The sequence below is a fragment of the Drosophila simulans genome, chromosome X, assembly GCF_016746395.2.
Source record: "Drosophila simulans strain w501 chromosome X, Prin_Dsim_3.1, whole genome shotgun sequence".
Taxonomy (NCBI): domain Eukaryota; kingdom Metazoa; phylum Arthropoda; class Insecta; order Diptera; family Drosophilidae; genus Drosophila; species Drosophila simulans.
This window is the reverse complement of record NC_052525.2, coordinates 15779163-15790491: the sequence shown is the minus strand read 5'-3', so window position 1 is coordinate 15790491 and position 11329 is coordinate 15779163. Positions and strand designations below refer to the sequence as shown.

General features: G+C 46.0%; 5 protein-coding genes across 7 annotated transcripts; 3 read left to right on the top strand and 2 right to left on the bottom strand.

Moving 5' to 3' along the window:
* The first annotated feature begins 490 nt into the window (after positions 1 to 490).
* Positions 491 to 1302, top strand: LOC6726127 (HIG1 domain family member 2A, mitochondrial). Its single transcript, XM_016172489.3, has 2 exons — positions 491 to 745; positions 829 to 1302. The coding sequence occupies exons 1-2, from the start codon at positions 601 to 603 to the stop codon at positions 990 to 992; spliced, it is 309 nt and encodes a 102-aa protein (XP_016039627.1). The 5' UTR covers positions 491 to 600; the 3' UTR covers positions 993 to 1302.
* Positions 1303 to 1731: 429 nt separating this feature from the next.
* Positions 1732 to 4050, top strand: LOC6726126. 2 transcript variants are annotated; one of them, XM_039297465.1, is made up of 4 exons: positions 1732 to 1867; positions 2340 to 2684; positions 2748 to 3060; positions 3149 to 4050. In XM_039297465.1, exons 2-4 carry the CDS (start codon positions 2344 to 2346, stop codon positions 3443 to 3445), a joined length of 951 nt encoding a protein of 316 aa, XP_039153399.1. In that variant the 5' UTR covers positions 1732 to 1867; positions 2340 to 2343; the 3' UTR covers positions 3446 to 4050. The 2 variants fall into 2 exon arrangements, with proteins under 2 accessions (XP_039153399.1, XP_016039626.1); XM_016172490.2 differs by having other exon boundaries at positions 1733 to 1867; positions 2745 to 3060.
* LOC6726124 (calpain-C) lies at positions 3950 to 6498 on the bottom strand. Its single transcript, XM_016174017.3, has 2 exons — positions 5768 to 6498; positions 3950 to 5679 (listed from the first exon to the last, which is right to left on the bottom strand). The coding sequence occupies exons 1-2, from the start codon at positions 6496 to 6498 to the stop codon at positions 4368 to 4370; spliced, it is 2043 nt and encodes a 680-aa protein (XP_016039625.1). The 3' UTR covers positions 3950 to 4367.
* Positions 6499 to 6688: 190 nt separating this feature from the next.
* Positions 6689 to 9213, bottom strand: LOC6726123 (XK-related protein 6). 2 transcript variants are annotated; one of them, XM_039297464.2, is made up of 5 exons: positions 8790 to 9213; positions 8558 to 8713; positions 8258 to 8388; positions 7860 to 8012; positions 6689 to 6813 (listed from the first exon to the last, which is right to left on the bottom strand). In XM_039297464.2, exons 1-5 carry the CDS (start codon positions 9017 to 9019, stop codon positions 6770 to 6772), a joined length of 714 nt encoding a protein of 237 aa, XP_039153398.1. In that variant the 5' UTR covers positions 9020 to 9213; the 3' UTR covers positions 6689 to 6769. The 2 variants fall into 2 exon arrangements, with proteins under 2 accessions (XP_039153398.1, XP_002107101.1); XM_002107065.4 differs by lacking the exon at positions 6689 to 6813 and adding an exon at positions 7333 to 7778.
* Positions 9214 to 11098, top strand: LOC6726122 (27 kDa hemolymph protein). Its single transcript, XM_016172492.3, has 2 exons — positions 9214 to 9298; positions 9374 to 11098. Exon 2 carries the CDS (start codon positions 9564 to 9566, stop codon positions 10467 to 10469), a length of 906 nt encoding a protein of 301 aa, XP_016039624.1. The 5' UTR covers positions 9214 to 9298; positions 9374 to 9563; the 3' UTR covers positions 10470 to 11098.
* Positions 11099 to 11329: the final 231 nt, after the last annotated feature.

Here is an 11329-nt window from a genome sequence, read left to right as displayed (position 1 = left end):
AATTATTTATTTATTTTTCCATACTAAAGTTAATGTTTTTGCTTTAAAATTTATTTGTTTAAGACGATTATTTATATTTAATTTAATATTTATTAACTTCGAGTCTTTAAAATACCAGCCCTGTTCTGGCTTCCTAGAATTAAAACAATTTATTTATTTATTTTAAGTGGTTAAAAAAATGTCGTTCTAAAAATTCAGGTATAGTTATTCCTTAGAGAAATTAAGTATTATTTGCTGCTAGTTTTAATATGTTAAAAAAATATATAAACATATTGGTAGATTTGTAATGTTTGTAAAGGGTGTGAACCATACCGACTTGTAGTACATGTAATATAGTTATATTATAACAAATATATTAAAAAGAAAATTAAAAATAGTTGTTAATTCAAAAAAATAACGTTTTTCAATTTATGGCTTGTTTCAATTTCAGTGCGTTTCTTGAGGTTTTTCGTGTTGGAAGTCGTGATTGCCCTGAGAAAACTATCGCTTAAATAGTGTGAACGCGCGCACATCGTAAGCGTTGGTGTCATCTCCAATTGAATAATATAATTTGACTTGCTTGATATTGTTTTACTAACATTGCCCGGGACTAAGAGCGATATGTCGAACAAAATTCAAGTCTCGCTTCCGGAGGAGGAACTGGATTGGATACAATTGCGCCAGGACCTGGGCCCCGTTGCCGAGGTGGAAACGACCAAGGAGAAGCTGCAGCGCAAGATCAAGGAGAATCCGCTGGTTCCGTTGGGTGAGTGTGTTTGCCGGGTTATGTAAACAAAACAATGTACATATCTTTTCATTGCTTCAATTGTTTATTATTTATGCATTCAGGATGTTTGGCCACTACAGCGGCGCTCACAGCTGGCTTATACAACTTTCGCACTGGCAATCGCAAGATGTCGCAGCTGATGATGCGAAGTCGTATCGCGGCTCAGGGATTTACCGTTATGGCCCTAGTTGTTGGCGTCGTCATGACCTACACTGATAAAAAATAACCACAACGATATTATGAACCCAAATATATAGGCTGAATTTGCATTCAGTTGGATTCTGTTCTTTTTTTTTTTGAGTCCCATGTTACAAAAAGCTTATACTAAGGGCAAACTTGTATAAATGTTTAAATATACGCTAACCAATACTTAGATGGTATCTAAAAGATGCCTATAGATAATACTTTTATAATGTCTCAATTTATTGTAATGAAATGAGGAACATCTTAAGGGGCTACTATTAATGTGATAGTTTTAGCTGTGATTAAACAATAGGTTTGAATAAATAATGATCATGTACATTATAATGAGTTTTGCGGTTATTTTAGTTACTTATCTTGTCTTGGTTGATACAAAAGCATTTTACATTTTTATAGAAAATATAAGATTTGGCCAATAAATCTTAGAATTTTTCCAAATTAAACTGCATAAAGAGTTCACAATAGAATTTGGAGGAAATTTAAAATATGGGCTTCCTTTAATGCTATTAAGTGTTAAATTTTGTAATTAAATCTTTGAAAATAAATTAATTTAACATTATAGTCTGAAAAGAGTAAGAATCCTTAATATTTTGTGGCATTCAATTGTGTTGAACAGTAATGGTGCTAAACCAAAATATGTGTCCAACACTGAAAGGTCCTTAGTGTTTTGATAACCATGTAGCCATGCATATACAGGGGTATACCTGGGTGTGTCCAAAGGCACGGGGGTAACTGTCCCGGACTGAACGGTATCGCCAAGTTACTGGCTTTTCCCATTCGACGGCGGGGGAGATGCGCGCGCACCTCCGCCGGAGAGGAGAGCCAAGTATTTGGGATAGTTACTACCACTCAGTTCTGACTGGGATTTCCTTGACTCAAGTCAGGGCATTGTGTTGAAAGGTTCGATGGTGTTTTCAATCCCAAGTGCAAGCAATATTATTAATTACCAGTTAATGGGTTCCCAAAGGGTTCCTTACCATCTTGGTGTCTTATCAAAGTCCCCAAATCTCTGGGTCCAAAATAATATTCACAACACCCATGGGAATGCAAAGGAATTTTCTGCTAATGGCTTTGTTTGCACTTGTGTATACGAAACAAACAAGACTTTTAGTACATCCATTTACATAGTAGTACCTACTAGTAGTAGTACCTACTAGTGGGTCTCAAGTGTTAAAACTATTTCATTGCTTGGTGCGATTTGTCGATTTCTAGTTAGTTGTGGAAAACCAACCCCCAAAAACGATGTTGTGAATCCAAGAACACAACACAGATACACATGATTATGCGGTGGATTTGGATGGGGGGTACACTGGGACATGGGTATGCCCCATTGATACAATGGCAGTTACATGTGTGCTCTGTACCCTTTCAGCTTCATGATGAACATGCTCTTTGGAAATTGTGTGGGCAGCTGTGACCAGCTGGCCGGTCCACCGCCGGATTTTATACTATCGATGCCGCCGCCGCCGCTGCCGTCCTTCCTAATCTCGAAGCCGGCGACGGTGGACATCCTGGTGCCCTCCAATGAGTCGCAGCCGTGCTTTGCCGCCTTCATGTGTGGCCATGGGATGCAGCACAACGAGAGCGGGAACGCGCTGATGGAGCTGGTGCGGAGCGATTCCAAGAGTCTGGAGAGCGTCTGGCTGTTCGTCTCGTCCTGCATCGGGATCTTTGTGTTCGGCTGCTTCCTGGCCCTCATCGTGATGCGGTGCAGAGAGTAAGTCATGGATTTGACCGAGATTTGGTCGTATTTCCTACATCCGTTTTGCCATTGCAGCAGCTCCTTCTTCTCGTACCACGACGCCAATATCAAGCAGACGGCGATTAATGCCCTGGGCGAGGCCACCAAATCCAATGCTTTCACATCCGGCGGAATTCTGTATCCCTGCGCCACGGCCAATAGTAGGGATCTGCTCCAGAGCCAGCTGGTCAACGATAGCCGTCTCCTGTGGGCCACCCTAACGCCTCATGGCACCCGGCACTTCATCATCGAGAACTCGCAGGATGGGCACTACGAATCGGTGGACTATCGCGGCAAGTCGCACAGCCAGGTGTTCCGTGGCTACGAGAAGCACTCGCAGTCGTTTGTCAAGGTTGGTGAACTGATAGGGATGATGCTATAGCACTGGGCTAAGTCATCTTAAGGTGTCTTCAATCACTCATATTTCTGACCGTTTGCAGTCCTTCGACAACAATGGCTTCGTTGACTACGACTACGAGGATCCCACGCCATTGATGGACTCCTACCATGATGACATGGACTCGGGCTACCAGGAGCCGCACGAGGTGACTGGCTCCCTGAAGCGTTCGGCGATGCGAGCTGTGGAGTCACTGAACGACACCCCGACCAGCGGCGGTTCGAGCTCCAATTACCACGCCAGCGCCAATCAGATCGGCAATACCAAGTCCATCAGCCGCAAGACGACGCTGTCACGTCGCATCAGCGATGCCTCCTCCCAGAACGGAACCTCCATGTAAATGCGCTGTCAATTGGAATGGAGGCCATTGGGATTGGGATTGGGATTGGGATTCTCGGAGATAGAGATGAGAGATCCGATCCACAAGACAAACTGCAGAACGCAGTGCATACACGCTGATATTTTAGACTATTTTAAAAGAGTGAGGGACAAGTGCGGGCTGTTCTCGCGGATTAAGGGAGCAGTGCGTCCAGGATTACATCCGCTGGAGTCGTAGCCCGTTTTACCACTGAGAATCACGCACATGCGATCATCTTTTAAGCCCACTATGGATTCTATCCGCTGGTGTACCATGTATAATACTCGTGCACGAAATACTCGCTTGTAAAACACACCTACACACACGTCTTTTATAAATAATACCCGCAACTATAAAACTATATCAGATAATCCAACTAACGCTGATCGGAAAGGCCAACTATTGTATCTGCATATAGCTATTACCAATCAAACACTTGGAGTCCTTCGCGCCCGGATCGGGGTCAGGAATAAATAAGCATACATAGATTTTGAAAATACTCTGAAACACGTCTCGCCTTCAGCGCTCGTTTAATTGTTAGCCATAAGAACAATAAATAATAATAAAATTCTCAGTAGTACATTAAAGTCTGCAATCGCATTGGCCATTTCGCTCGATTCTATATATATGGATATAGATATGGATTTAAACCAAAGAGGGGATATAGCTATAGTTCCAGAAACTAGCGAGACGGGAAGTTAAAAAAACGAGTATATTGTTGAAGGTCTCGCTGGTTTAGAAAGTTATTCGAAACTAGGAAATCGTTCGAGCGAAACTGGCTTTTGATTGGCAGATCAGCATCATCAACATCATCGTCATCCTTAACCAGTATATAAATCTTAGGATTACAAAAAAAGAGAGTGTCGTTAGAAATTCAGTGGAGCGGATACCCAATCCCCGTGGATTAGCAGCTCAGTATGCTCTTGATCCAGTCGTGCAGATGCACCTCGATCACGTTCACCTGGCCGTAGTTCTTCAAATGGAACTGATTGAAGGCGGTGGTCAGATGGATGACGGCCGAAACGAAGTCGCTCAGCCGGAGCGTGCCATCCTTGCGGATGTACCGCTGGATCAGGCAGTTCATGATGTCCGTGCTCAGCTGGAAGCCGATGTCGCAGAGGGCGTCGCGCAGTCGCTCCGCGCGCAGAATGCCCGCCTTCTCCTTGGTGTACATCTTGAAGACGCCCTGCCAGGACTTCAGGTTGACCATGAAGGTCTTGAACTGTTGGAACGTGATACGGCCACTGCCGCTCCGGTCCTGCAGAGCGATCACCTGGCGACAGATGTCGATATTGGCGCACCCCTTGATGTAATCATTGGGCAGGCACGCCTCCAGGAGCTCGTGCAGCTCGAAGCAGTTAATGGTCTTGTTCTCATCCGCCAGTTGCATGTACACGGGCTCATATTGGCACACGCTCTTCACCTTCGGCCCGCCGCATCGTTCGGCATCCGTGGTCTTGAGTGCCGGAAATGGATCCAGCAGGATCATGGTCTGCGTCTCCAGACAGGAGAGGCGGAAGGATCCGGTGCCGAGGATGCGAACCGTGAAATGTGCCTCCTCCGCCGGCTCATAGGTGGTCGGTATGAGGACGTAGTGACCCGCCTCCAGGTGCGTATGATAGCTAACGTGCCGCGTGTTCCCGTAGTCCGAGTTCAGGTAGCTCACATGGTTCTTGAAGAAGTCCTTCTGCAGGCACTCGCTGAGCATGTACTCGCCATCCCATGTGTACATCGTAAAGCCAATGACCTTCGGCTCCACGGCCGTGTGCTGATTGAGTGCGATCACCAGATCCTGCTCATCCTGCACGGATATCAGTAGCTGGGGATTGATGTGGAACGACTCGTGATTGCGGCAACCACCGGCGGTGACGCCTCGCTTCCACTGGCCCTGGTGCATCTTCATCTTCCAGTGCAGCGGGCGACTCTTGAGCATCTCCTCGTCGTTGGACGTCTCCGTGTCCAGGTACACCACCTCCATCGTGCTAAAGATCTCCACAAAGTCGCAGAACGACAGCCAGAACTCGCCGGGACCCAGTTGCCGGATGAGACGCGCCCGCTCCACCTGCGACACACGCTCCCACGTCTTGGACATCGGTGACCAGTCGCCGAGGAAGTGCGTCTTCTCGCCGAACGGCTTGCTCGAGAACGTGTCCTTCAGGCACACCAGCTGCACCGAGTCACCCATCAGGGTCTTTACCTTGTCCAAGCTGGAGAGTCTGTAAGTTCCAAAGCAAACAGGTCGTTGTAGTGGGACAGACATTAGAAGGTAGTAGATAGATGGATTGTTCAGCTCATGCAACCTACCTGTAGTTAACGTTCACCAGGATCCCATTGGGCATGCGCTCGGCGAGATTCTTCTTGGCCACGGTGGCGCTCTTGTCGGCCAAGCAGGTGACGATGCAGGTGGTGGTGAGTAGCTCCTTCAGCGTCTGCGGCCTGATGGTGTCCGCCAGGATGGGCATTTGCCGGACCACGCCGCCCAGGAGATCGGTGAGTCCGTCGGAACGAGTGCCGTACTTGAGGGCCTCGTAGGAGCCGTGCAGCTTGGCAATGGCCTTCTCCAGCAGGGCGGCCCAGAAGCAATTGGATGCCTGCGGCTGCATGAACGCCAGCCGCCCATTGATGGTGGGCAGACGGTCGTCGACCAGTACCTCCACCCACTCGCCGCACCACCACAAACGGAAACGAAAGACGCCGTGGGCACTGGCCAGTGTCTGATCGGCGGGCACCACGCGGTAGAAGAGATTCCTCAGGGAACTCAACAGTCCTAGGCAGGAGACCAGCCAGCGATCGCCCATTTTGCCAGGCACCACATCGAACTCCGCCGTCTCGTTGAGGAACACTGGTGGCGAACTGTTGGCGGCCACCGTAGCGGAGCCACTATCCGCCAGATCCATGATGCGCTTCCATTGGAAGGTGAACGGCGGTGTCTGGTAGTAGAAGACCGAAGACTGGACCGCGGGGAAATCGGGGTCTTCCCACAGCACGTTCTTCGCCCTGCAATCGCTCAGTATGCGCTCGTATTTGGATGCCATCTTCTGGGCTTCGATATCCTTTGCATCACTCCCGCTTTCGAGTTGCTATCCTGATCCCTGCTAGTCCTAGTCCCACTGCGATTTGCCTTGGTCTCCGCCCCTCGTAGCCGAAGTGAAAGTTAACCAACTGCATGAAATATACAATGCCAACTAGCTTAGCCAACTCTAGCTGCGATCCCGAACCGGTTCCGGTCGGTTCATCTGCGGGAACCGTTTTAATTGCGCCCCAAACTCCATCGCAGCCAACTGGTTCCAGATACGTTCAGCCAGTTCAGATGCGCGACTCCACCATCTTGGCTCGTTGCGCATGCGCAGCTGGAATGATCGATTCAATTATGCATTTGCTGATCAATATTTGGGAAATAGTTGAACAGAAAGTCTTATTGCAGTTAAAAAACATTATTTAGTAAGCGTTTCAAATTAAGTAGACAAGATTAACCGATAAATATGACATCTACATCTTTTTAATGACACTGGAATACATGATCTATATATGTTAGATACTTACATAGTGTCACATTCAATTCATATAGTTCATATTTATATTATATAGCTATATATATCCATCAGTTCTTGTTCCACTACAAAGAAAAGTTCTAACTAAATTTAAAACCTTACTACCAGTAATCGATGGTCAAATATCGATAGAAAATCTAGAAATGAAATCAAATTTGCATATATGTATGTATATCGTCTAATAATAATGATAATATCGTCTTGGCAAACAAAATCGTAGACTTTTAAGCAATATATGTACATATTAGTTTGAAATAAATATTACTTAGCATCTCTGGAACCGACTTAAGACAACTGAAAATCAAAGGCGCATCAAAATTGGGCATAACAACGTTTATTGCAAGTATACAAAATGCTACTAATAATGCTATAATGCTAAAAATAAGTACGCACGGTATTTGGATGGCAGTACGCGTAATAGAATATTAACAAAACAATGCCGACAATATACAAGGCAATTATGGCTGTGGCAAGATACAGTGGAATGTACAACGCGCAGGCGATGATGTTTTGCAACAAACAGAATGTGAGATAAAAAGCGTACTTATATTTGGTTGGCGCATCCTTGACGGGCGTAAAGATAAATAGGTAAACAACTCCGAAGCACAGGCAGTACAGGTAGTTCATGATTCGGGATTCGGCGATCTTTGGCGAGTCCACAAAGAACACAATGGTGCCGCAAAAGCAAGCGAGCGTCGCGCAGATGATCAGCGTTTCGATGGGGAAAATACTGGCCACATACGCGATGCAAAGCGTTCTCGAAACTACAAAATATAATGGCGAATAACTAGAAGCATGCTACACACTCCAAACAATACAGCTAACTACTACTACTAACTACTAACCAGTGAGGCAGAGCAGGAAGAGAAATTGCAGAAAGCGTCCCTTCGCCGCGATGTCATGTTTGTCCAGTTGGGCCAGGCGATTGGAGTGGTTGTACGCCTGGATGCACCACGCTATGTTGCCGAAGTAGACGACCATGGCAATCCGTCGGTAGTCTGGGAAAAGAAAATTGAATGGGTAATTGCATACAACGACTTTCCACTCTGATTTTCACTTTCGTTGGCTACAATCAAAGAGTCAGTAGACTGACTTTGATTTGCGAAAGTGAACGTCAGAACTTGGAGCTTATAAACTTAAATTACTTATGCATGCGTTATCTTAATTAAGGCAGAGATAAATTGAAATATAGCACTTAATATTGAACACCCATGGCACTAATGTAGTATTCATTTCGTATTACATGTGAGCTCCTTTGTCGATCGCAAAATTATTGCCAGCTGAAGTATTTTCTGCGGAGCTGATTCCAGAAACGAATCGAATAGTCGAACGAAACTAACATTGCACTCCTCCGTCGTGAGTTTTTGGTAATATCTGTGAGATAAGAATTCAGAGATTCGTTACAAACATTCTAAGGTGCTCACTTATGATGAAAACAGAAGATAATCTAAACGGCATTATGCCCATTTAGGGCATTAAGCTACAATTAACTAGTACTAGTAACTAGTATACCCATATATGACTAGCTGACACATTTACTCACTCGATCTCCGCCTGCTTGTCATCGCGCTCCTTGGCCACCGAGTATTTTAACGCATAGTTTAAGACATAGACATCGCGGAAGAGATATGAGATCACAGCATTTGAGTACACCCCTCGCTCCAGAATGCGTTTTTCGCCCGCATGGGCCACCTTCAAGCTGAAATTCAAATACCAAGATATCGTTTAGCAGCAGATTTCGGGGGAAGTACACGCTATCGCGATATGCCACATACGTGTGTATGTATATGACCGATGTTACCGCCATGGGCACCAGAATGGAGCCAATGGTCCAGGCGCAGTATCCGTAGGACTCCTCCATCCAGTACGCGTACGCCAGGCTCCAGTTGATGCAGATCGAGACGAAGCGCCACAGAATGGACACCAGAGTGAGCAGCATGCTCAGTTTCGAGATCGGCTCCATCCTGAGGGCGTCCACTTCGGTTCTCTGCTCCGCGGAGGCCATGTCTCCTCCGCCTTGCCACTGTGTTATTGCACATGTGCCACCCTAGCCACACACAAATATCCAAGGCCTCGACCTCCAAGCCACTCTCGCTTTCAACTTGCTGAATTGAGGCTCGTTGTCGAATAAAAAAAAGAACACTGAAGATTAGAATAAATACTGATCTGTACGGGAACTTGTTCATTTGAACTAGAAATCGATCGCACGCTTTTATCGACGGCAAGCCGATAGGACCTGGTGCATCGATAGCGTCATCGCCGAAGTGCCATCTCTAGCCGACGGGTGGGATAAAATCTCCAATTGGGATTTCCATTCAGTGATTTCCTAATTAAATTAATTTTTTCCAATTGCCCCAAGGCATAGGCATATTTCGAACAAATTTCGAACAAGTTTGGAGCAAACGAACAAATATGATTGCTTGAAGCGCATAGAACCAACCACAAACAAAAGTGCAAAACTTGGAGCTTAAAAACTAAAGCAAAGGAGAATAACGGAAGAGGAGGGAAGCAAAAAGACAAAGAGGAGTGCGAAAAATACAGCCAACATCATGTACAGGATATATGTAAGCCATGCGATATGCGCCATTTGGTTGGTTATACTCTCCACTGCCGGCGTAATGGCCCAGCTAGACCTTGAGCAGATCCAGACTCAGCTGCCCGACCAGCTAACCAAGTCGAACTTTAGCGTGAATGACGCCAAGGAGCTATTTCGCAACAAATGCATCGAGGTGGCCGGCGAGGAGGCGGGCGGCGAGGCGTACGGTGAGATCGAGTCCGGATTCATGGTGCTAACCGAGTGCCTCAATGGCATTGTCAACTACACGGCAATGCAGCAGGAAATACAGGAGGCGTCGCCCAAGGGCGAACTGGATGTGGTTTTCAACAAGTACTGCAGCCGGCGTTCCAATGCCGTCGAGTGTGTGGATGCGTTCACGGCCAAACTGGTGCCCTGCCTGGTGCAGGAGGAGCGCGAGGGCCAGGATGTCATCAAGCAGATCATCCAGAGTCTGCTCAACTTTGTCTGCCACAAGGATGGCGATCAGATAGCCCTGTTCATTGCCGAAAAGGGACCCGAATGCATTGAGTCCCAGAAGGACAACATTCAGCAGTGCGTGAACAGCACGTTCTCCGAGTACCTGAACGTGTCGGATCTGCAGGACAACCGCATCAGGAGCATGCCCAAGCTGACGGTGGGTCAGAAGCAGTGCGACGAGATGCTGACTCTGCAGGCGTGTGTGGTCCGTAAACTGGAGAACTGCTCGGACATAACACCGGCGAATCTCGTCGAGTCCATGTTCAACTTCATCCGGAACCAAACCATGTGCCGAGACAATCAGAAATCCCCGCTAGTTGCGGCTGCGGCCAGCGGAGGCAGTCGGGCATTCCATCAAGTGTGGACCCATGTGGGCATCATTTTGCTTATCCTGCGATTCGCTCTACAAAAGTCTTCTTAGTTCTAAGTCTGGGCGTCCGCTATATATCTCGAATCCGAATCTGTAAAACGCCTTCTCAACGCATCGACTTTGGCAATCCAAAGCGATTAATCAAAGAGCACGATAATCACTGTTTTTAAGCTTTTGCTTCGCTTATATTAATATGCATGTAGCCGTGGAGCAGGTGTCCATAGTTCAACCGCTTTCGGGGATGCGCATGTCAAGGTGCTGCTGCTCCAGGCGGCCAGCTAGCCATATCGTTTTTGTTTGGTGCTTCTAATTTATGTAATTAATTGCCAGTTGATGTATGCGTGTATGTAGTATTTGTGAACATTTGCTTATACTTATACTTCTACTTGTGAATCTGATTTTCTTCTGAACTTTGTCATGCGTTCATCTAATGCTTTATTTCAATTTTATGAAAAGGTGGGGCTTGCGGTTCTGATTCGAGTTGGGTTTGTATTAAATCTCGTATTTCACTGAAGGCAGCAAATGGTAATCTCACTATTTTATAGTGGATCGGGTATGGGTTTGGGAAATGAAATGCTATATATGTGTAAACAATGAATGGATATGTTTTGTAAATGAATATACGTATCATTATTGTAGTAATAAAGTGATAAATTTGAAAACAAATACAAACAAACAAATTTGAAACATTTCAACTGGGAGTTAAAGGTCAATTAGGTGGTGAAAAGTAGTTGAGACCCTGCAGCTGCATTCATTACGTTTTCAGAAATGAATCACCAACTAGTTTTCACCTTGAACGGCATTTTCAAATTTCGCGGCAGAATAACCGCATCAAATGGCGCGGGAAAAAGCGGAAACAAATTTGAAAACGTTCCGATAATTGCTGATTATTTGTGAGTAATCATTTCAAA

Bases quoted from the DNA above. Each gene is read 5' to 3' on its own strand.
- LOC6726127 (XM_016172489.3), top strand. From the start codon at position 601: ATGTCGAACAAAATTCAAGTCTCGCTTCCGGAGGAGGAACTGGATTGG. The intron at 746-828 runs GTGAGTGTGTTT...TTATGCATTCAG, and splicing joins GAATCCGCTGGTTCCGTTGG to GATGTTTGGCCACTACAGCG.
- LOC6726126 (XM_016172490.2), top strand. From the start codon at position 2,344: ATGATGAACATGCTCTTTGGAAATTGTGTGGGCAGCTGTGACCAGCTG. The intron at 2,685-2,744 runs GTAAGTCATGGA...TTGCCATTGCAG, and splicing joins ATCGTGATGCGGTGCAGAGA to CAGCTCCTTCTTCTCGTACC. The intron at 3,061-3,148 runs GTTGGTGAACTG...GACCGTTTGCAG, and splicing joins ACTCGCAGTCGTTTGTCAAG to TCCTTCGACAACAATGGCTT.
- LOC6726124 (XM_016174017.3), bottom strand. From the start codon at position 6,498: ATGGCATCCAAATACGAGCGCATACTGAGCGATTGCAGGGCGAAGAAC. The intron at 5,680-5,767 runs GTAGGTTGCATG...TGGAACTTACAG, and splicing joins CTGGTGAACGTTAACTACAG to ACTCTCCAGCTTGGACAAGG.
- LOC6726123 (XM_002107065.4), bottom strand. From the start codon at position 9,019: ATGGCCTCCGCGGAGCAGAGAACCGAAGTGGACGCCCTCAGGATGGAG. The intron at 8,389-8,557 runs GTGAGTAAATGT...CTTATCTCACAG, and splicing joins GACAAGCAGGCGGAGATCGA to ATATTACCAAAAACTCACGA. The intron at 8,013-8,257 runs GTAATACGAAAT...TTCTTTTCCCAG, and splicing joins ATCGACAAAGGAGCTCACAT to ACTACCGACGGATTGCCATG.
- LOC6726122 (XM_016172492.3), top strand. From the start codon at position 9,564: ATGTACAGGATATATGTAAGCCATGCGATATGCGCCATTTGGTTGGTT.